At 47.8% G+C, this 21,101-nt stretch overlaps 8 protein-coding genes across 8 annotated transcripts; 4 read left to right on the forward strand and 4 right to left on the reverse strand.

Moving 5' to 3' along the window:
• Window positions 1–2,338: 2,338 nt before the first annotated feature.
• Window positions 2,339–3,823, forward strand: FTJAE_10395 (uncharacterized protein; the record flags this gene model as incomplete). The annotated part of the gene is made up of 1 exon (XM_037343232.1): window positions 2,339–3,823. The coding sequence occupies one exon, from the start codon at window positions 2,339–2,341 to the stop codon at window positions 3,821–3,823; it is 1,485 nt and encodes a 494-aa protein (XP_037202501.1).
• Window positions 3,824–4,790: 967 nt separating this feature from the next.
• FTJAE_10396 (uncharacterized protein) lies at window positions 4,791–6,266 on the reverse strand (the record flags this gene model as incomplete). The annotated part of the gene is made up of 4 exons (XM_037343233.1): window positions 4,791–5,172; window positions 5,321–5,550; window positions 5,602–5,823; window positions 5,976–6,266. 4 exons carry the CDS (start codon window positions 6,264–6,266, stop codon window positions 4,791–4,793), a joined length of 1,125 nt encoding a protein of 374 aa, XP_037202502.1.
• An 851-nt stretch (window positions 6,267–7,117) lies between these two features.
• On the forward strand, window positions 7,118–9,455 carry FTJAE_10397 (indc11; the record flags this gene model as incomplete). Its single annotated transcript, XM_037343234.1, has 2 exons — window positions 7,118–8,093; window positions 8,869–9,455. 2 exons carry the CDS (start codon window positions 7,118–7,120, stop codon window positions 9,453–9,455), a joined length of 1,563 nt encoding a protein of 520 aa, XP_037202503.1.
• Window positions 9,456–9,968: 513 nt separating this feature from the next.
• On the reverse strand, window positions 9,969–11,531 carry FTJAE_10398 (ROD1-O-dinitrobenzene calcium and zinc resistance; the record flags this gene model as incomplete). Its single annotated transcript, XM_037343235.1, has 3 exons — window positions 9,969–10,460; window positions 10,509–11,385; window positions 11,437–11,531. The coding sequence occupies 3 exons, from the start codon at window positions 11,529–11,531 to the stop codon at window positions 9,969–9,971; spliced, it is 1,464 nt and encodes a 487-aa protein (XP_037202504.1).
• Window positions 11,532–12,198: 667 nt separating this feature from the next.
• On the reverse strand, window positions 12,199–14,587 carry FTJAE_10399 (uncharacterized protein; the record flags this gene model as incomplete). The annotated part of the gene is made up of 7 exons (XM_037343236.1): window positions 12,199–12,571; window positions 12,663–12,907; window positions 12,958–13,356; window positions 13,406–13,695; window positions 13,740–14,167; window positions 14,389–14,412; window positions 14,472–14,587. 7 exons carry the CDS (start codon window positions 14,585–14,587, stop codon window positions 12,199–12,201), a joined length of 1,875 nt encoding a protein of 624 aa, XP_037202505.1.
• A 282-nt stretch (window positions 14,588–14,869) lies between these two features.
• Window positions 14,870–16,298, forward strand: FTJAE_10400 (uncharacterized protein; the record flags this gene model as incomplete). Its single annotated transcript, XM_037343239.1, has 8 exons — window positions 14,870–14,910; window positions 14,958–15,142; window positions 15,193–15,299; window positions 15,353–15,469; window positions 15,522–15,594; window positions 15,648–15,751; window positions 15,807–16,084; window positions 16,133–16,298. 8 exons carry the CDS (start codon window positions 14,870–14,872, stop codon window positions 16,296–16,298), a joined length of 1,071 nt encoding a protein of 356 aa, XP_037202506.1.
• A 1,236-nt stretch (window positions 16,299–17,534) lies between these two features.
• FTJAE_10401 (uncharacterized protein) lies at window positions 17,535–18,969 on the forward strand (the record flags this gene model as incomplete). The annotated part of the gene is made up of 6 exons (XM_037343240.1): window positions 17,535–17,582; window positions 17,652–17,897; window positions 17,955–18,157; window positions 18,210–18,304; window positions 18,355–18,525; window positions 18,578–18,969. The coding sequence occupies 6 exons, from the start codon at window positions 17,535–17,537 to the stop codon at window positions 18,967–18,969; spliced, it is 1,155 nt and encodes a 384-aa protein (XP_037202507.1).
• Window positions 18,970–19,558: 589 nt separating this feature from the next.
• FTJAE_10402 (d-aminopeptidase) lies at window positions 19,559–20,722 on the reverse strand (the record flags this gene model as incomplete). The annotated part of the gene is made up of 1 exon (XM_037343241.1): window positions 19,559–20,722. The coding sequence occupies one exon, from the start codon at window positions 20,720–20,722 to the stop codon at window positions 19,559–19,561; it is 1,164 nt and encodes a 387-aa protein (XP_037202508.1).
• Between the last annotated feature and the right edge of the window lie 379 nt (window positions 20,723–21,101).

The raw sequence follows: 21,101 nt of genomic DNA on the forward strand, positions 1-21,101 counted from the left end.
GAAATGCGAAAAATACCCGCAAAGTGCCGAGTTGATCATGTGGAGGCTTCTGATCTACGGCTAGTTCCCGGGAGGCCGTATTACAGCTGGTCTACATCCCACGTGGTTCCACCATGAGACTCTTGACCGACCAATCCAATTCATCAGTTCAACCACGAAGGTTTAGTTTGGACAATAACTCAAGCTTCATTCAAGGTTTTTGGCGATCGGGCTTTGGCAGATGGCTTTGTCTAGACTATTGAGATGGATGCGATAAGCACACGTGTGTTGATGAAGGGACGCGATGCCTCACGCACGAGTGAAAGGTTGCATTGAAGAAATCAACGCTGATAAGAGAAACAAAACAGGCTTGACTAACACGAACCTGGTTTTTTAGTCTATACTAGTGAGTCCGCTACCTCTACCATGCAGTCTCTTCGGTAGTGCAAGCATGTACTGGAGATCCCCAACTTCACCACCACCGTTTAGTGGGTAGAATATGGTGCGGTTATATACTGCAGCTACAGCTTACACTGTCACATACGACCAAAGGTAGTGNNCAGCGAATCCCCGCTGTTGTATGTTATTTTTGCGAATCTTACATTTTTACAGTCTTCAAAGTAAAACTCAAATATGCCTGTTATGTATGCGTAAACGGATTAAGAGTTGATGAAAGCTCATGTTATTGGCCGATACTTCTGCAGCTAATATTGCCTTTTTGTTAAATCTATCTTGATACTGTTTTATAAGCATTGTAGTAATCCCACTGATGCTAGGTCTCTCTTTCTAATAGATTCTCTTTTAAAGTATTTGCTTGCAAATATACTCTTCCTTGCCTCTTAGATAGTAGGAACTAAGAAGAGACAATCTTGCCGACTTGTTGTCAGTCGTAACCTCGATAGTCTCTGAAATTCAGGAGCATGACTACTAGGCTTACTTTGATATTATCGATTCCAACTTGTCTAACTCGAGGCTTCTGAATAAAGAGCTATAATACTTACTCCGCTGCATCATGACAGACATGCCCCTTGTCATATCGGTGCGCTGAGACCACTTTGCTCTCCAGTGGCCATGACTAGAACGCTCATCTTAGCGATGCTTCTCATAACGTCACATGTTGGATAGCCCTGTCATGGAACCACAATCATCATCATGGCTCTGAATAATGGCAATGTTGCATAGAATGGATCTGTATCGATAGAGCCAATACGAGTTTTTATCATCATGTGCATACGCAGTGCTGAGCTGACTGCAGAGTCGAGATCTGGCGTCAGGGGCAGATCACTAAAATTCACGATCTTGACAATGAGTCGCCCCTGATCAATACTTGTTCGAGATGATCGAAACCATCGCCGATCGATATAGTTGTAGATAATAATAGGAAGTATTGGCTCAAGCCCTCTCCTAGGACCAACCGCGAAAGGTAGATAGAGTGGCACTGTCTTGTTGCGAAATAGAGTGGCCCTGCGACGACTCAATTTCGGGAGATCCTCCAGAAAGAACGGATCACGAGAGCCTATTTTTATATGATGCTCATCCTCGATTCGTCCACGGATGCGATGCAAAATCTCATGCTGCTCCAGATTGACTGCAGCTGACGGCAGCTCCCTTGCCGTGACGGGTTTCATATGGTGCATCGCAAGGTCGCTCGGGACGACCCTGGTTGGTCTCACCACCGTGCACGTTGTGTGAAGTTGGATCTCTTTCATTTTGAAGTGCGAGCCTGGTTGTTCCTATTATCATATCGTATATGGTGGGGAGGAAAGGTATTTATACCTTTTGACGTGATATCCCCGTTACTTTTGCTTCGGTAAATTCTCCGCACAAGTCTATGACTAGCCCAGAGAGAAAGAGCATATTCTTATAATAGGCTTTAGACAAGGCATGTCCAATTTTAGAGTTCAAGGCAACAGAACAGTTGGCAATCTATTACCTTGCTGCCGATTGAGATATGTAAGACAGGGGAAAACTCCGCATCAGTCTGTCAATTTGACATCTTAGTCTCAAGCCGGAATCTTTCTTGCTCCCTCCGGTATAGCCGACATCGTAGTATCGGTACTACCTTCTTCTAATGGCGAGATGTCGTTTGCGTTAGCTAGTAATTAATCCTGTACTATAGTAACTCCTAAAGCATGCTATTAAATTCTAGAAGCTGTAAGACGGAACAATGTCATCCCATTGAGTCAAGCAGTTGCCTATTTCGTAACTGTTGGTCGACAACATTCTACATACACGTGACTCATATGACTCAAGGCAACAACCCCGCGAGATGTCGTATCATATATATTTATGTCAGCTTTGTCTTTAAGACTCTCATTCTTTGATGAGTCCCATCATCAACTATCATTCTCAATAAGCCATGCCAAGCTACTCAAGTGACCAGTTACTGAAGGATTGGCGGTATGCCATCAAGCAAGACTTCACTACATCTCAAGGGAACCCTTTCCCATATGCCAAGAACGGCAAACAACAATGGGGTGATGAGATCAAGAAGATCAACTTCGAAAGGCAGCCTCACATTGGTTCTGTGAGCAGCAACGGAAAGTATCTTGCTCTTGCAATCGACCATGCCATCCATATCCTCGATACCCAGAGCTGGGATACTGTTGCAATTCTGAGGGGTCATTCAAACAAAATCGAGACCTTGTCATTCAGAGCCAGCCGTTCAGACGTGCTGGTCTCGAGTGAAGAGCAGGTATACGACGATTCGGGTCATACTGAACCACCTACGATCATTCTGTGGAATATTGAAGAAGAAAGGTCGGTACTGAGACTGGGTGAGGACCACTTACGAGGTGCCAGTCAGGCAGCTGTTTCAGCTGCTGCAGACAAGTTAGCGGCAGCCGGTATCAATCTAAGTAAGAACGAACTCCGCCATCTAGAGGGAACTGTCGGACCTGCTGTCAGTCGCACTGTCTCCAAGCACATCGCAGCGAGTAAGGTGACCATAGAAGGACGACTGCAGTCAGCTCACGGATCTCAAATTTTCAGCCCTTCAGGAAATTGGATGACATATTTGCCCGGAGAGTCACCTATCTCGAATGGCGACGACCCATGGGACATTCAGATCGTTTCTCCGGACGATCTCTCCAAGAGTCTGCTCCTGAAAGGACACACTGATGCAATCATGTGGACAGGATGGAGCCCTGATGAATCGGTCTTTGCTTCTGTATCATGGGACGAGTCCATCCGCATTTGGGATGCTACTACAGGAGAGCAAAAGTACAAATTCAAGACCGAGGGGCAGAACTGGGCTGGTGCTTTCAGTCCTGACTCGAACTACTTCGTAGCAACGGATGGACCAAGTAACGTATGGGCCTATTCCCTGGCTGACGGAGATCAGCACTGGGTCTACAAGGGGCAACGTTCTGATCGCTGGAGAAGGACTCTTGCATGGCACCCAACCAACCCGTGGCTCGCTGTAGGTGGGGAGAGCAGTGGCGAGCTACTTCTCTTCGATATTGGTGAGAAGAAATTACTACAGAAACGGCTATTCTCTACAAATGCTTGTCCAGTTGACAAGGAGTCTCGTGATATGATGCAAGACTTTATTGGGACCTTGGAAATGAGGTTCTTCGATGGTGGAAATAAGCTTGCTGTTTGGACTTTCGGTGACTGGAGTATTGAAGTGTACGACCTCAAACAGGAAGTTAAGTGGCGGTTTGCAAGAGGTGGAACACAAGATGGGCCCGATGCTGGCAAGTGGAGGGATGAACAGGGTAAGGTTACTAGTAAAGGAGGGTACGAAATGTTGGCTTGGGAGGATCACTCGAAAGGTTCCCTGTTTCTTACTAGCATCGACTTCGATGCTGTCCGCCTTTGGGAGGTACCGCTGACGGCATAAACCTTCTGTTTGAGTGCACATGAGCCGATTCAACACCAGCCATGGTGTCGATATCCGCTCACTTCCATTCAGAATAGGGTGTGAGAGATCCCTGAACATGGTCATGGAGGTTGGGCGCTTTTAGGCACAAAACCGTGAATATAGTTTAGCTACAGGACAAAATAATGATGATTCATACGGATTTATCGGGAAGATTAGTCAGTGCCCGCAGAAGTTCCAACTCTGAGCCCGTTGTCTGGGGTTGTCACTGTTCACAACCTTTCGCTCTGATATCGAATCTTCTCTAATCAGTCTTGCTTCATCTATTCCATATGGATAGTCCACCTCCCGAGTTATTGCATCTCTGATTTCACTAGGAAGGCAATTGAGAGGTTCTGAGTACCTGAGCTCATCCTTCCGCCAATGCTTTTGTTGAGGGGGCACGTTGACTGTCGAGATGATCCGGATGACTGGGTCAACAAGAAACGGAGCGACAATCTTGCGATAGCCAGGGCGAGTCTTGTCGGCTAACTCAAAGGGTTCAACTCGATGCTGATAGATATTGGGGAAAAACAAAGCTCGACCTTCTTGAGCGATGACGCTCCCGAGATCCTGTATCTTATCCTTTGGTTTTGATGGCAAAGATCGCTTCAATATCATGGTGATCTCCCCGAGAGTAACTAAGCCTATCTCTTGAGTTGTCTCTATCCGCTTGATTACGGAACGAAAGACGAAACTCAGTGATGTTGTCGCTGTCATAGTAGAACAGTGCCGTGGCGCAGATATACTCATTGAGTTGCCCTTCAACGTGCCACGAGCCACGCTCATACTTGGGTTTCTCAGGAGTCAGATGTATATTCGCCATCTAGACAATGACTTGAATCTGAGAAGCATTGTTGAAGAATCCTTCGGTTTCGAAGTGGGATGCGCCAAGAGCGTATGTTGCATCTTCCAAGGGTTCTGGGCATTTAATCCTGTGAGTTTCTGATCACCATTCCCTGTTCAGCCGTTCGCCCTCTTCAAATACAGAACTAGTCTCCGAACCACTGTCGTAATCCTCTCCTTGTACGAACAATCTGCTACTCGGATAGAAGCCATGCACCTTCGCACAAATCTCGGGCACGTTGCACGTCCACTTGACTTCGTGAACGGTACCGAATCTCTTGAATCCAAACTCCTTGCGAGCTGAGCGGCATATTGTATCCCAAGCTGGAAGGGATTTCGCAATGAGCTCTTCGACAAGAGAATATACGGATTTGTACTGGACAGGGTGACGATTGTTGATGTAGCTCTTGATTTGTGGTCGACCACCTGTCAAATTTTCATCGAATGGAAGCCATTGATATCGTAGCGACAGAGCTCTCTTATCACTATCGTCAGTGGATGATTGAAAGCATTGGGCATTCTGAGATACGGCCTTTAGGCTCAGGGATGATTTCTCTCGAGCCGCAATGATCAAGGCATTTGTCCAGGGTTACATATTTGCTAGAAATGATTCGAGATCGGCCAAACACCAACGGCCAGAGTGAGGGATGAACAAGGTCCAGAACCTTCTCGTCGCTTCCCAGATGCCAGTCTCGTTGGGACTCAGGAACGTCTTCAAGTAATGCGGCCGCAGCCCTGAGCCTCTGCATTAAGTCGTTGGAGAGAAGCGCGTCAGACTTGATGGCACAAGCGGAAGATTCCATCACCGGTATTAGCTTCGTTTGTTCGTAAATTCCAGCCTTCATTGCAAGATCCTTGAAGCACTGCACAGCGTCAGCCACAAAATACCATCAGTCGGTCCTACTGGCACTTACCACGTCTGCCATTTTGCTCGTAAAATCACCGTTGTGCTGATAGCTTGCCCATGGCATTTGCAACGCTTCTTGCTTCCATTTGGAGACAATATCAGCATTCAAGACTTTCTCCCACCAATGTGGCTTGTTTGTAATGTACTCCTCCAATTTCATCATGCATACTTCATGGTTCATGAGTGTTCGAGACTTCCAATCTTCTTCAGGCAAGCCAAGAAGGAAAGGCTGGCGTTTCTTGTTGTCTATGCCTAAACTCAAGGGGAGACCATACCCTGGAAGCCTGAGATCGCTACCTCCTTTCTGAGCTCAACGACGGATTAGTGTATGATCAATGTATTTGCCTTGGTGATCCGAACTGTTGAAGGTTTTGGACCTACAGCTGTGCCATCCAATAGCCTGTGTAGCCAGAAACGCTGGGTTTCATTGCTAAGAGAGCTGTTATCCGTTATGTGCTTGCCGACCAGTTTGTGGTGTCTGGCGTGCACTTCTTCGATGGTGGGCAAAGACTTCTCAAATTCGTCTATCCAGGCAATCAATTGAGCGATTTCTTGATTAACGACAAATTCTTCATCATCGCCACCATCCTCATGGTCCGAGTCTTCCCACTCTTCGAAAATGCGAGTATATACATACTCATTGCCTACCTTTTGAAGTGAGTAGCGATGCATGTTGAAGTTTGACGGAGTTTATGTGAGAGAAGGGACAGAATTGCCCTCGTGGTTGTTGGTTATATTTTCATCGTCGCTTACAGGCTATCTACACATGGCCAACCCTGCGCTTTGACCAGACATGGCTCAACTGATCCGAAAGCACTGCCGTTATATGGAATGAAGAGATAAAGCAAAGCAGTTGCTCCTGTGCTTTAGCATTTTTCTAAAATAGCAAGATCACGAAGCCTGGGTGTTCAAAGGCTGGACTGTCAAATCATTCATAAGTGACTTCAACTTGAGATTGGAGTCAGAGTGCTCTGTGGCTATGGTGAGGCACAGCACAGGATGGCACCAACTGGGGGTGTCAAAATGAACTGGTCGAAGAGAGTATAAGTCAATACTAGGCTTGCCTGCGTTATTTAGTCATCTAGGACACTGGCCTAAGCGGGATAACATTTGCTCCGCTCCGTCGGCAATTCGCTGCTGACTGTGCCAGATCGTCTAGCAAATTTCCGTATTTTGGTAGAGCTTCGAAGCAACTTGTCCACTCGTTTTCGACGCATTTGTGGAGACTTCTACAGTCTCGCGACAGAGCCAGCGAAACGCGAGGTCATTGAACGGAGAATGCTGATTGGCCATAGTGCCCCGAGAATCGAGCGAGATGATCTTCAAGGCTGAAGTTGATGATGAGGATTGCGAATACAGCCGAGGCGATGCTCAAGGCTTCACTTAAAGATCAAGTCAATATATATAAACGATGGACAAACCTTCAACCCATTTCTCAAACATCATCACTCAATCAATACAGAGCATTCACTCAACACATCATTCTAACTTGACACCACCCTCTAACATTCATCACCAACACAATGGCCACTCATACCATCCGCAAAGTCGTCTACTCTGCCTATGGCGGTCCCTCCAACGTTAGCGTCGTCACAGCTCAAATCCCCCCTCCAGCAAAGAACGAAGTCCAAGTCGATGTCATCTACTCAGGCTTCTCTGGCGCCGACATCCAGATGCGACTTGGCACATACCCCATGCAAAAAGCGGCACCTTTGACACCCGGCTACTGCTTCGTTGGTCGCGTCAGCACTAACGGGGACAAGTCCTCCAAATTCCGGCCTGGTCAGCTCGTTGGCGCTCTTAGCGTGTACGACGCTGAGGCTCAGAAGATCAATATCCTCGAAAAGTACTTGATCGCTATTCCCGAGCGCGTTGATATGCAGGAGGCGGTCGCTGCTTTTCTTGACTGGAACACTGCTTACGGTCTTGTTCATCGCGCGACGAATTTAGTTGGCAAAGGTCAGCGCGTCTTCATCCATTCCATCAGTGGAGCTGTTGGCTATGCCATTATGACCCTGTGCCTGCTGGAGGGCGCTGAAGTCTACGGCACCGCTTCAGAGCGCAACCATGAGTCTCTTCGCCAGCTCGGAGTGACACCCTTTACCTATGCCAACAAGAACTGGGTTAGCGAAATGAAGCAGCGCGGCGGTGCACACGTAGTCTATGACCCAATTGGTTTCGAGCACTACAATGATTCATGGGACATTCTCATCACCGACGAGCCCTCGCGTCTTGTCGGTTTCGGTGGTAACATGAACATCCTCCAGGGCGACGACGCCAAACCGCGATCGCAGTATGTCGGAATGGCCAAACTTCTAGCCAAGAACGGCTGTTTGTTTACCAAAAGAAGCACATCCTTCTACTACATTGACCGCGATCGCGCGACATTCATGGAAGATCTTCAGGCTGTCATGAATCTCCTCATCGATGGAAAGGTTGAGGTACCGATCAAGAAGGTCTGGGATTTGGAGAACGTGCGCGAGGCCCATGAGACTTGGGGTAAGGTCCCTGGAATGGGTTCATGCTTGATCCGTGTCGACCCCAATGCTCCTTGAGCAGGGAATACTGGTGGAGGGTTGGACACAGCTGTTGTCATTTGGTTCATAGCATTTCCTTGTTAGATTGCCTGTATACGAACTTCCCTTTTTGTTTCACTCATTGACCCGCCATTCGTCTACCGTGATTTCGATCTTGAAGCGTTCTTGAAGGAAAAGCATCCATACGTCAATGGCGCTCAAATCGTGATGGCCTTGGGCCACTGTTCAGGCTTCTTAGTACTACAGTGCCTCGCATGGATTACCCTTTACAGGACTGGAGGCTTCTAAGTTCTCTCTGCTGATTTGAGCTCTCAGCCACAGGTCTCAACTGCAAATAACACATCTAGCTCACCTCTGTAACAAACCCGCGGTATCGGAATCGGCTTTACAGCCAATCAGATCCCATAGAATCCCCTCGGCCTCGTCGGCGCGATGGGCTTGCCTCGGAAGCCTGCCTCAACAAGGGGTCTTATTGTGTGCTTTGCAGGATATATAAACCACCTTCTATCAGCCAGAAGTTCGACATGAATGCACATCACACTCTTCTCGACATACTAAGAAGTTGATTATCTTCTCAATGGCAGGCTTCAACACAGTCCTCTTGATCACAGGGGCCTGGCACGTCCCTGATCACTACCACAAACTTATTCATGAGCTGGAGAGCCATGATATAAGAGTCATCTGCGAACGCCTTCCAACAAACAATAACGTTGTACCGCCAAACAAAACAATCTAAGATGATGTCGACTTCATCAAAGACATCGTCTCCAAAGAAGTTGCAGCAGGCACGCATCTCACTGTCATTGCTCACTCATGGGGAGGTATGCTTGCTTCTGCAGCTTTGGCGGATTTTGTTGTCTCCCCCAAGTCAAAAGAAGGAGGTGTCACTGACATGATCTTCATTGCCGCCTTCATTCCTTCGGAAAATGATTCATTGGCCGGCCTCTTTGGTGGAAAGCTGCCTCCTGCACTAGCTCCTCAATCTGACGGAACTCTTGTGCCGACTGATCATATTCATCTTTTTTTTCATGACTTACAGGAGGAGGATGCTCAGTGGGCCAAGAGTATGCTGGTTGCCCATGGTACGCATATCCAATACGCTCCAATTAATTGCCAGAAAGTGGCATGGCGTGTTGTTCCATTGACGTATATCATTTGCGAGGAGGATCGAGGATTGCTCAGTTTTTTGCAGGAGGGCATGATTGAAAAGGTTGAAGAACAGGGGGTCGTCGTTCAGAAGTATCGGTTGCCTTCCTCTCATAGCCCTTTCCTTAGCATGCCCAAGAAGCTTGCCAGCATCGTGTTGGGGGCCATGAACTCATAATAAATGTCAAGATTTATTCATAACTACCATGCTCGGTTTACCTCAATCCTGTCACTTACGAGCATATTGTAGTAAATCTAGTATGCTGTCACTTACTAGAATCCTTGGTCTCAGGTCACTGGCTCCTAGCAGCCATTCTTTGATGGAGAGAGTATCATTCCATAAGTAAATACAAAGGAAAATTAAGAAATAATATGAATCATAAGTTATACTTCTACAGAGTTGTAACAGCTGAACAGAACCATAGATCTTGCCACTGCCGTGAGTGTCATGATAACACCATAAGTCGCTTGAATCATGGGATCATGTAGTGAAACACTGTTTCTTGGGATATCACAAACTAAAAATGCAATAAAAGGATAATGATACACCCTAAGAATAATATCTTGTCTTGGAGGGTAGTTTCAAAGCTTTTCCCCTGATTCAAAGCACATTCCCTGTCATGGTAAAGCGGCATAGATACATGGCTAGGCGCCATGGGGAACTATATCAATTTGCTATAGCCATGGAATGTCAACTATCTCTCGCTACCGTTGCCGCGGCCGTTCGATAATCCGGAGGCAGGGCTCCGCCTTGCTGAGTATGCGGTTGCAGTGGAGTCCGGAGCGCCGTGCGATATGTCGGAACTTTGCTAAGTTCGGCAAATTCTTCTGGGTTGGTAGACACAGTTTCGGATGAGCTGCGCGATGGGTCGTGAGTCTGGCTGGACTGTGAGGATTCAAATGTGTTGGAGCTTTCGTATGTCTGACTCTCATTCGAGTCTGTGTGATGAGGAGTGCTGGTACCGGATCCTTCTCCCTCGCCTTGGTGAGTGCCTTGGCCAGGGATCTGCCAGTCCTCCAGACTGTCGTATAACTGGTCGAGAATATGTTCTCCATACACCGGTGGGCCTATTAATTCGCTTGGTGGTCCTTGTGTACTAGGGGCTTGGTCTATCAAGTTGCCTTGGTCGTCAAGAGTGATGGACGGTGAAATGAAGATGTTGACTGGAATGCCCAAGTCAAGCTGAGAAGTTAGCATTTGCGCTGCGTGTCGTGAAAATGGCTGACTTACATGCGAGACATGACCGTCTTGGTTCCGAATGGGTATGTGTATCTTGAGTTTGTGGTAGACCCTGATGCCTTGTGCGTCTATGTCTTGGATGCATTCGCTCAGCTTCTTCGGTAACTGCAGTGTCTTCTTCATGACCCATCCCTCTTGACCAGTTTCCTCTATAGTGTCCTGCCAGTTTTGCTCTCTTGACATCTCAAAGTCCCATTGAGAAATCTCTCGTTTGCTTTTGTGTTCTCTTGTGTAAATATAGTGTCTGCTGTGCATGCTGAACTCTTGAAACTCCACCAAAGTTGCGACGATCCTTTCAATCTCGAGTCCTTTGACCAGTGGTGTAAATCGCGTTTCGAGAACAATAGACCCTCCGAAAACAGCAGCTTTTGTCGGTATGGAGACAGAGTAGTCGACTTTATTGATCCATGTCTGCTCAACGCTCATATTGTGCATGAACTCCAAGGCAGTCGGCGCAAATGTGCGGATGATTCGAAGCTTCTTGGTACAGCTGATATGTCGCGCCAGCTTGCCTCTGCTGATCGTTGCTCTCAAGCCATATGTGATGGAAGCATCCCGGATACCCTCGAGGCTTTCGGAAGTATCCCCTGCCATCATCAGTTCGAAGGGCCACTCGTAGTTGCCAGCTGGTAGAGTGACACTCTTGCCGCCTGTTTCCAGCAATGAGGGCCATTTGTGCTTCATGATGCTGGTGTTGTGGGCCACGCCGGGGTCGTTTAGCCATGCATGGCGTACAGTACCATCTAGGCGAAGTCTGACTTCATCAAGCTTGAGCGGCGACTGTAGACACAGGACTACGACGCCCTTGAGTAGTTGATCTGTTGATTCATATCGGCTGCCCCAAAAGACGACAAATTCGCGTTCAAGTCTTGTTGCTATTTTAGTAAATACTCATAAATTGTGTTCTCTGGATACGTACCTGATCTCGAAGAGGGAATACGGTGTTGATGCTACGCCGCTGAAAGCAGCAGCGAGAGGCTGGTTATTGTGTTGGTTCGTCGACGAGGCTTGCATGATGCTGACAGAGGCCTATGCAAGGTTTGAAAGAGTTAGTCTAGTGCATTTCTCCAAAAATGAGGCTGAAGGGTTTTCGTAATAAAAAGAACAACATGTCACTGTGAGTTCGTTTCGTTGGGGCAATTGACAGTGTATATCTCTGAACCTCGGCATCCGCGTGGGCCGATACGGAGTAGACGGACGATAAGAGTCTAGTTTAGCTGGCCATGAGCTGATCTGACGATGCAATCTAAGTCCGGCACGGAACGATCGGCGACTGAATCAGCCCGATGCATCAACATTCCATTCATCCCGTGACACGGCACTTCGGTTTGTTGTCCTTACCCGCTGGGGTTTAGGCTGCGATGCCCCAACAACAACAGTGCTTGGTTTTGCATGTGAAGGGATCCGCACTTACACCGCGTGTTTTGTTGTGATTCCAGAACATTTATGCATGAGAACCTTGTTTTTAATTGCATATGAAGACTCCACATTATTTCCGTAATCTAGAAACCCATGTGAAGAGTATTTATGGACGGAAAACTCTCTGCATGTGCCTTCGAGCTCTGCTTCAGCTATCATATGAAGAGCTTGACACGTCACTCACTACCGCATAAGCTTACTGTGTTGCATTTTTTCTTGTCATATATAACGTCATCCGCAAGAAGGATTAATAGAACTGATTTCAGTATGGTACGTCTTCGTGCAGAAGCCTCATAAATTGCTGGTTACTGTGAAACCAATCGCCAATCTGGAACGACGCATCGTATTCGGCCCCGATTGCAGCCCCAGTCGCGCCTATGTCGTCCACAGCATTTATTCCCTCGGTGTCAATCATTGTGAAGTCGCTTGAGTTCGAAAGAGATCCGCTCGCGTGTGAAAGCTCGGGGCATGCTTTGGCACTCAGTCGCGCGGCTTTGCTGAGAAGTTCATAAAGTCGATGCGGATGCGTCGCTGGTTCTGAATGGCTAGACTCCGACTTGAAAGATGATGCGAATCGGTCTAGGCGCTCAAAGTCCTCCGTAATAGAGTATCGCACTGCATGAGTGAAGACGATGCTGAATGGAAAGAAGGGTGTATGTAAGTAAGATAGCCCTGTCAACAAGTCAGCTGACGGTAAGAAATACGGCTGAAGAATAGTCTGCTTACCAGTTTATATATCTTCGAATCAACAGAGGATCTTTGCATCCGTTGACTAGTTTCATGCACTGGTCATGCAAGTCTAAAGTGTTGCGAGCAACAGTCAGACAGCTTTCATGGACCTCCATACCTTGGGAGCCAGGCAGCACCCTGAGAACCATTGCCGTCAAAGCTGATTGGCAAACGAGATCACAATGGAGGTATATGACTTTCATAGGGTCATTATTCATATCTACACTCTCCGCCAAAGCTTGCTACATACCATGTCAGTCACAATCGCAAAGCGGAAAGGGTTAACACGTACTGCGATCTCGTGATGAGTCTCATCTATAATCAACTGAAGCTCCTGTGCAAGAGCCTTAGCTACCTCGCAACGCGCAGCGCTCGATGTGTTCAAGCCCTCAGTGCTATATAGTTGGTTATATGCCTTTCCCTGTATCCGCCCGAGACGAATGGATCGATGCTGATTTGCCTGGCGTGGCGACGATACTTCAGAGTCATGAACAGCAGAGTATCGTCCCAGCCTCAATGAAAGGCCTTTTTCATATGCGTAAACGACCCAGAATAAGTCGGACTGCATATGGTGATGGCCATCTTTAAGCGAGTCGAGTCGGTGATAGCCTAGTGCCTGGCACAGCATCATAGCGGTCGAGATCAATGTCCACGACTGTGATGCTCGACTCTCCTCGACCAAGTAAATTGCCTTTCTAACATTAGCTCTTGTCTTGGAACCACAGGTGAGGCGAGCATACCCCAAGAGCCAGCGCGGCGATCAATTCCATGCATGGCGCCGCCAACAGAGTCAATTTCGTAAGACCTTGGCCAACCTTGGATCGATAAAAGCGACAGTACTCTTGTGACTTCGCATCTCCGTGAATGACAGCATATTCAGCAAATACGTAAGATAAGAAACTATTTGCGATGATAAACTCAGCCTCAGTATGGTCCTCACCGCGGAAGTAGACCTTGTTGCATATGTCAAGAAAGACAGCAAGCGGAAGGAAGCGGCATATCCAGACCACTCTATAATCTCTTGAGTGTTCTAGGATTGTCAGCATTGATAGAGAGAAGCATGCGCTGGCCTACCTTTGACCCAGCGCAGAATTTGCACGATGGCTTCCAATGGGGGCGTCGGGATACTTTCCGGTGGCTCATGAGGTTTTGGCTGTTGGCTTCGTGTTATATCTGGGTTCTCTAAAGCATCCGCAAGACTCTTCAACGAAGAAACGGTGCTGCTCCACTCCGTGTCTCCTTGAACAGACCCATTGTCCCGAATAATGGACTGAACAAAGTCTATGATGTGGGCGGAGTAATCCCAGCGAGGAGGCAGAGCAGCTCTATCAGCGGATTGGGACTTCTTCGAATTGATTGCTTCAGCTGGACTTGGAGATACAAAAGGTGAACGATGTTGCTCCTGTGATGTTTGAGTTGATGTGGCTCTGTTGAGCTCGAGTCCCGCCAACAGAGTCTTAATGCTGCTGACGTCGCGGGAGATGTCGTCAATCTTTCGCTCGCTGTTTCAAAGTAATTAGGCGCAGAACGCTACAACCAATGGGACCCTAAATACTATTGTTCGGAGACCAAGACTCTTTGCCTGGCAGTGCTCTGCTTGGGCGCGATCCGGCTATGAGTGCAGTTGACACGTGCCGATACGCAGTTGGAACAAGGTGTTCCCCTGTCGCATCCAATCTAGGACATCTTAGAAGGCTTCAGATATACGAATGATTAGAGGTACCTTTCTCGCTCGACATTGATCACACTAACAAGCGAGTCAGTCATTGAACAGTGCTGCTAGAGAATGGTGGATGGTGATCGTACCGAGCGTCGACTGATCGCAGGGCGATTGAAGCCTCCCTTCTCAGTCGGAGATGCGCGGGATTCCATACCGATTTAGTAGATCGATAGAGGTTTGTCATTGATAGGGACTCGGTCATAGTGTTCAGAGAGAGGGGACTGTCCTGGCGATGACAAACCTCACGGAAACGCGCGGATTTCCAGGTATTAGTCAATTGTGGAGTCAGCCAAGCCAATCAGAATAGCCAAATCCACGTCTTGGTTCGAGGAGGATGGCCTTTGGCATGGAAATGGGCACCTAAAGACCGATGGAGACAATCACTATAAATGAATGTTTTCTGCTCAAGAAAAAGTACTCAGAACTCAAGAGACTCATAACTAAACAACAGTCTGCAATTTATTACATTACGTTTCTTCTCATCATGCCTCACAACGTCCTTGTTACTGGAGCCGCTGGCTACATGTAAGTGAAGTGTCTCGGTTGATCTCCCCCTTACTAATGGTCAACAGCGGTGGCTCTATCATCGCTGATATCCTTTCCCGTACCGATGAAACGCTGAAGGGCATCAACATTTTTGCGGCCGCTCGAACCCAAGATCAGGTCGATAAGATATCGAAACTCGACAGAGTCCATGCCTTCTTAGTCGACCTCCAAGATAAGCCTGCCGTGGAATATGCAATTGCGAAATATGAGAGTGAGCTTTTTGTTTGTTTCTTAGTTCATAGCGCCTGATAATCTTCTCAGTCGACATCGTCATCCATGCAGCTGGAGCCATTTTCCCAGACATGTTGTCGAACCTGCTCAGTGGTCTTGGAGACCGCCGCCGAGCTACCGGCAACAAGACATACCTGGTTCATGCAAGTTACTCCTACATATATCTGAAGTCTTCCTAACACTTCAAAAGTCTTCAGTCGCGTCCATGTTCACTGAGGAAGGTGGATGGCCTTTCGGAAAGGTCAAAGACTCTGATCCCCTCATCGATAGGCAGAGGGAGCTTGGCCTTGACAACCCTGTTCGAAAGGTAAGCCTGGAGCTTAATATGAGAGGTGACTGTTCATGCTGACAGAACCCAGACAAACATTGTTCTTGCAGATGAAGGAAAGGCCCAGGGCGTTGAGACTTTCAACATTCCCATCCAGCTTACTTGTAGATACTCTTGATATTGTCCATTCTGATACAGAATACTAATGTTAGCATAGATGGACGTGGAACTGGCGAGTGCAGAAAGCTCTCTGTCAATATTCCTGCTTTGATTCGGACAAGCATCAAATTGAGGACGGTCCATAAGTTCGATGTGGACTCGGTAAGAACCTTCCACCATTCACCTACCAAGAGGTTCCATTCTAACAGATTTCAAGACTCCTGGAAATGTGCATATCTCCGATCTTACGGATCTGTATATTCTTATCCTCAACAAGATCCTGAAAGAGGAGCCTATCGCTGTTGGAACTGAGAGATACTTCTTCTCAGTTGCTCATCGCGTCAGCTGGTGGAAGATCATGGATAAGATTGCCGAGGGTCTCTATGCCCGTGGTCTGGTCGACGAGCCAACACCAAAGATTTGGCCCAATTACGACGTGGCAGCTGATGCCCTAGGATTTCCACGAAGATTCATTCGTCCCATGTGTATGCCCAAGTAGGTTTCCCGTCGCCTCAAAATGATGCAATTGCTGACCAGTCTCAGTGGCGATCTCGAGCCGGCGAATGGGATCGCACTGGGTTGGAGGCCCAAACAGGACAACGAGCAGAACTGTCTGGACCAGATTGAACAAGAGATCAAGGATGTTGAGGAGCTGGATACTGTCAGAATGGGACTTTTTGATACTCTTATCGCCGAACAGAAACAGTAGTTTTCATTCGCCATTCGTAGAGGTCTGTCTTTAAGAATTATCACGTCGCTTTTGGTATACAGAGGCTCGGTAGGAAAGAAAGCTCGAGGCCTTGATCCTAAAGATTTAGATCACTTCTCATAAGTTTAGGATACCTTTTTATAAGTTTATCTTAACACTTTGCTTCAATGTCTAATGTTTTCCTACGACTCAAGGACGTTCTTATTCTTTAAACGGTGCTTAGGTCACGGTGACGTTCATGATGCCACTCTGCCGATGAGATCACAACATCCTGAAGCTATCGACTGGCTATGTCATTGTGGCCAACGATTGGCAACGGCTTCAGTGCCACCGCATACCTTTCTAACGTCGATTGACGTCGGTTCTGCATTCCCTTGATCTCCGTGATTCTGGATTAGTTAAAGTGGTGAGAAGATCAGTGCCGATCCGACGCGGAATGCGGTATGTGAAGAAATACGTCACTGCTGCCTGTCAATCAATCGGCAATGACAGGGCGTCACGTTGTTTAGAGGCAGAGACGGCTCCGAGTGGCTTTGCGTGACCAATAGCCACGGCGGCGCCCTGGAAAACTCTTCACGAACTACGCGAAAGGTTCTGCGACTCGGGGACTGAAAGACCCAAATCAACAAAGTCCATGGGGTAAACCAAATAGCTTAGCTATCAGTCTGTGTTCCACTTAAGTGTTAACCACTTCTCTTCCGTCCAACAAACCCAGCATCGAGTCTTGGCCAGTGTTCTCGCCCTTGCATCGGGTTCCTGCATCATGCAGCTGATGCAACTAGACCACCACGGACCTCTCCACAAAGTTCAAGACGCCTATAACAACGACGTAAATGCCCCAGATCATAGGTGGAACCATACCAAAGACGATCGAGGACCCTTTGCTGTCAAACCTTATCTACCCTTCCGATCTATCAGACCCTCCGGACAAGGAATGCAAATGTCGTCTAGCAAAACCTACCCCAAGCCTCCACGGGTTCCGCGCCCTGGCTAGTAATTGTCAAATCACTGACGATTTGCATTTCATGACGCTAGGCAAGGCTAGAGTCAGGGCGAATCGCCACGAAAAGCGCCGCCGCATTCCAGGGCACCGTCCGCATCCAACTTAGTGCCATGGCCTTACGGAACAATAAGACAAGGACGCATCCGTTGCGTGCCTTTTGTTTTCAATCTCATTACAATTCTGTCTCACCTTGTCTCTCATTCTCGGTGCAGTTGATACGCTCCTTATACAAAATGACTCTGACAAAGGCTTTTCCTCCACCTACGGGTGCAGCCGTGATCGTACGTTACATGTCTCACTTACATCGCTTGCGTCAGTGTAAGTGAAGTTTGGTTACTGATGTCTTGCAGGGCACGACCTTCAGCCTTCTCGCTTTCGCGGCTGTCATTATTGCTACTAGGTTCTTTTACCGACTGAGGATCCAGAGGGAGAAGTTGGTTACGAGTGACTGGTTTATGATCCTGGCATTATGTGCCGCTATATCGTGTGCGGCATTCGATGTTGTATTTTACAATCTCGATGTTCTCAGGCCTCGAATCAGTGTTGGCTTTGAGAACTACAACCCGGGTGAAGAGAAGGTTGAGTACATCTACAAGGTAAGATTTGTGCATGCATGCAGACTGCGATAGAGATAGAGACTAACATGCGTCAAGATGTCCTGGGCCAGCGAAATCCCATTCTACGCGACAACATATCTATCCAAAGCAATTCTTTTGTCTATGTACTTCCAGATCTTCCCGGCATTCATGGGAAGGCGTCGTAAGACACTCTGGATCACGGTATTTTACTGTGGTTTGGCATATGTCGCGACTATATGCATGCAGCTCTTTTCTTGTATGCCTCTTGAGAGGCACTGGTATGTCTTACAGAGATGTCTCACTTGTGGATCATTAACCGATATTTGGTAGGGTCATTACTCGACCATTGACCGCATGCGACTGGCGATGGCAGGGTATTGTCTTTCAGGTGTCTTGGGCTTTGTCTTTCCTGGGCAGTCTTCTCAGTACGTTGGCACCCTGTTGCTTGGTCAAACGTTTCGCTAACACAGTGTAGTCTTGATACTCCCATTTACTGTTGTTCATGATCTCGATTTAACGAAACGAGCCAAGCTTGGTCTGTACTTTGTGTCATTGGTCGGTCTTCTAGACATCGCTATCTCTCTAGTCCGATTCTTGAACGTGGAGCTCGGAGATAACGGGTCGTTCCGCTCCTTTAGCACGATCGGTAAGTTCTATCTCTGATGCACATTCCCATGATTGAGCTAATCCATTTGCAGAGCTATGGAGCTCCCTTGACGTCAACATCGGCCTCATCACAGCCTGCCTCCCCGCCCTCCGAATGCTGCTTGGACGTACCAGAAGGATTGACGACTACACGTTTGATGAAGCTAAGACCGCAAGGTCCTCTCGTGCCATGGAGCATCGCGAGCTGGAAGAGATCGAGGAGTCAACCTACCTTGGAGTCAACAGCGTTGGGCCCTCGAACCGATCTGCCAGAGTCTCCCAGAATGGTGACAAGACACCTGACCGAAGGCCCGAGCCCAGACCTGAGCCTGAGCGATCTTGGAAGGATCATGATGATGGCGACGATACCGACTTCGAGCTTGACAACATCAACGTTGAAGCTCTTACCAAGGACCAGGCACAATCGTACTGGTCCACTCCCTAGTTTCCTTTGTCACAAATATGTACTATACTGCCCCGGCCATCAGAAGCGTCGCCTGTTCATATAACCAGATAGTCTGTAAAATATTGTCAGTGTCAATACATTCAATGATTTGTCATCTCATAAGTATCTTGGACCATCATCGTGTGAAGGTACCATCTGTGCTATGCGAAGATAACGCCGCATGTCGCAGTAAACGCGCGACCTATGTGTGTCATGATTGCTGCACTCTTATCCAGGATTGGCATGAAAACAATCATCAAGGGAGACTTTATTTAGAAGTCGATTGTATTAATTATTCTCCCTTGGTTGCGAGCATTTCGCATGGCGCAGTAGATGATGCCCTTTCATAGAACACGCCAAACCAACGCGTCGCGTCGCGTGATTCTAACTCGAACTCAAGCGGAACAAAAGACGGTTCAGACGCTTATAATTCTAGACTAATCTCGATCTTAATTCTATTACCTCAAGATGGCTTCTTACTGGATTCACCAGGACTTGGGAAAAGTCTCTCCATTCGTGGCTTTGTCGTGGATTGTCACTGTCGCGCGCATGTCGCGTCCCGCTAAATGAACTAGCACTTGGTATCTTTTCACAGTCTCTTCGTCACTATCTCCCTGACCTTGTTGAGATCCAATGCCTCGACAGTGCGTCCTTTGTATCCAGTCATAGTTTCCGCCATGCATAGAGCATTGCAAATGGCTTCCTCAGTCGCGTCAGCAACGGCCTCAAACGCGCCATTGATCGTCTCATTGTGCACAGACCCCACCTCGAAAGACGTAGGTTTGAAAGGGTCCAAATCTCCACCTTCAAGACGCTGCATTGTGATCTTCGCAGCTGTAGAGAAGGCTAAGAAGATGTCGCCTGAACCGTTGCTGCCATAGCCGCCGACGCGTGACAATCCTACCGTGGCGCGCTTGGCAAGCCGCTGAAGTTGAACTGGGAGCAGGGGAATATCTGTAGCAATGATGATAATGATGCTGCCGTCGACATGAGGCCCGTGAATCGCGGGCGCTCCCGACGAGGAGGGCGATTGAGCTTCTGATATCAGAATTCTTCCAACTGGGACACCACCAATGTGAAGGTCTTCCTTGAGCCCATAATTGGCTTGAACGAGTACACCAACGGTGTAGTCCTTCGCGTTTCCTTTGCTGTCTATTCCAGGTACAATACGGCTGCTGGAGCCTGTACCTCCCTTGAACCGATGGCATATCATTCCCGTGCCGCCTCCAGTGCAACCTTCGGGTACCGCATCAGCAGACGCATTGCGAATACCCCGGACAACATGATCTGGGGTCAATGCAAAGCGGCTTTGCTTGTTGAGGTATCCATCGTATGTCTCAGTCACGACAGGGAACGCAAATAGGTACACATCTCCCTCCTTAGTTGCATGATACTTGGCCGCATAATCGTACACGCCTCGAAAGGCATCTCCAATTGAAGAGTTTGTCGTCAGAATAATTGGTGACGTTAATGTACCCGACTCCTCAATCCAGTGAGAGCCTGTCATCTCCCCAGAGCCATTGAACTTGAAGATGGCAGCGTGACATGAGTAGTCGAACCAGTCTGCTCGAGGAAGAACAGTGGTGACTCCAGTGTTGACATCCTGGTCAGGCTGGATTGACTCGGTGTGAACGAGGACACCAGGGACATCGGTGATGGAGTTTAGATGACCTGGCTGCCATCTGCCCAAGTACAGCTCAGGCAGGAGTTCCCGGAGACGAACTCGCTTGGAGAGATCCAGACCGCCACCCATAATAACGATGTTGTAACAGCGAGTACCTTGGAGGATTGAACTAGAGGAATCAAACTAACAGGATTAACAAGAACACAGAAAGTACTTCATAATGGCAAGACAGGAGGATTATAAATAAAGTCATCTACTTCGGTTTTCGCATTTCAACAAAAGTTCCCGCATTTTCGGGATCCTTTTTTCGGCTTTGAATGCCTTTCCAAGGCGTAAGCTGATCCTTTGATGATGAATGTCTTACGCGCCTTCCTTCTATGGAGACTTGGTGCGATGGAAGAGGTGAAGCACTGCGTTGCTTACCCTAGATAAGACGAGATTCAGGCTAAAGCTCTGCGTTCAATAAGCAAGGGAAGGTGATTATTGCTCTGCAAATGACTGATTACTT

Source organism: Fusarium tjaetaba (assembly GCF_013396195.1).
Source record: "Fusarium tjaetaba strain NRRL 66243 chromosome Unknown NRRL66243_c0000240, whole genome shotgun sequence".
Taxonomy (NCBI): domain Eukaryota; kingdom Fungi; phylum Ascomycota; class Sordariomycetes; order Hypocreales; family Nectriaceae; genus Fusarium; species Fusarium tjaetaba.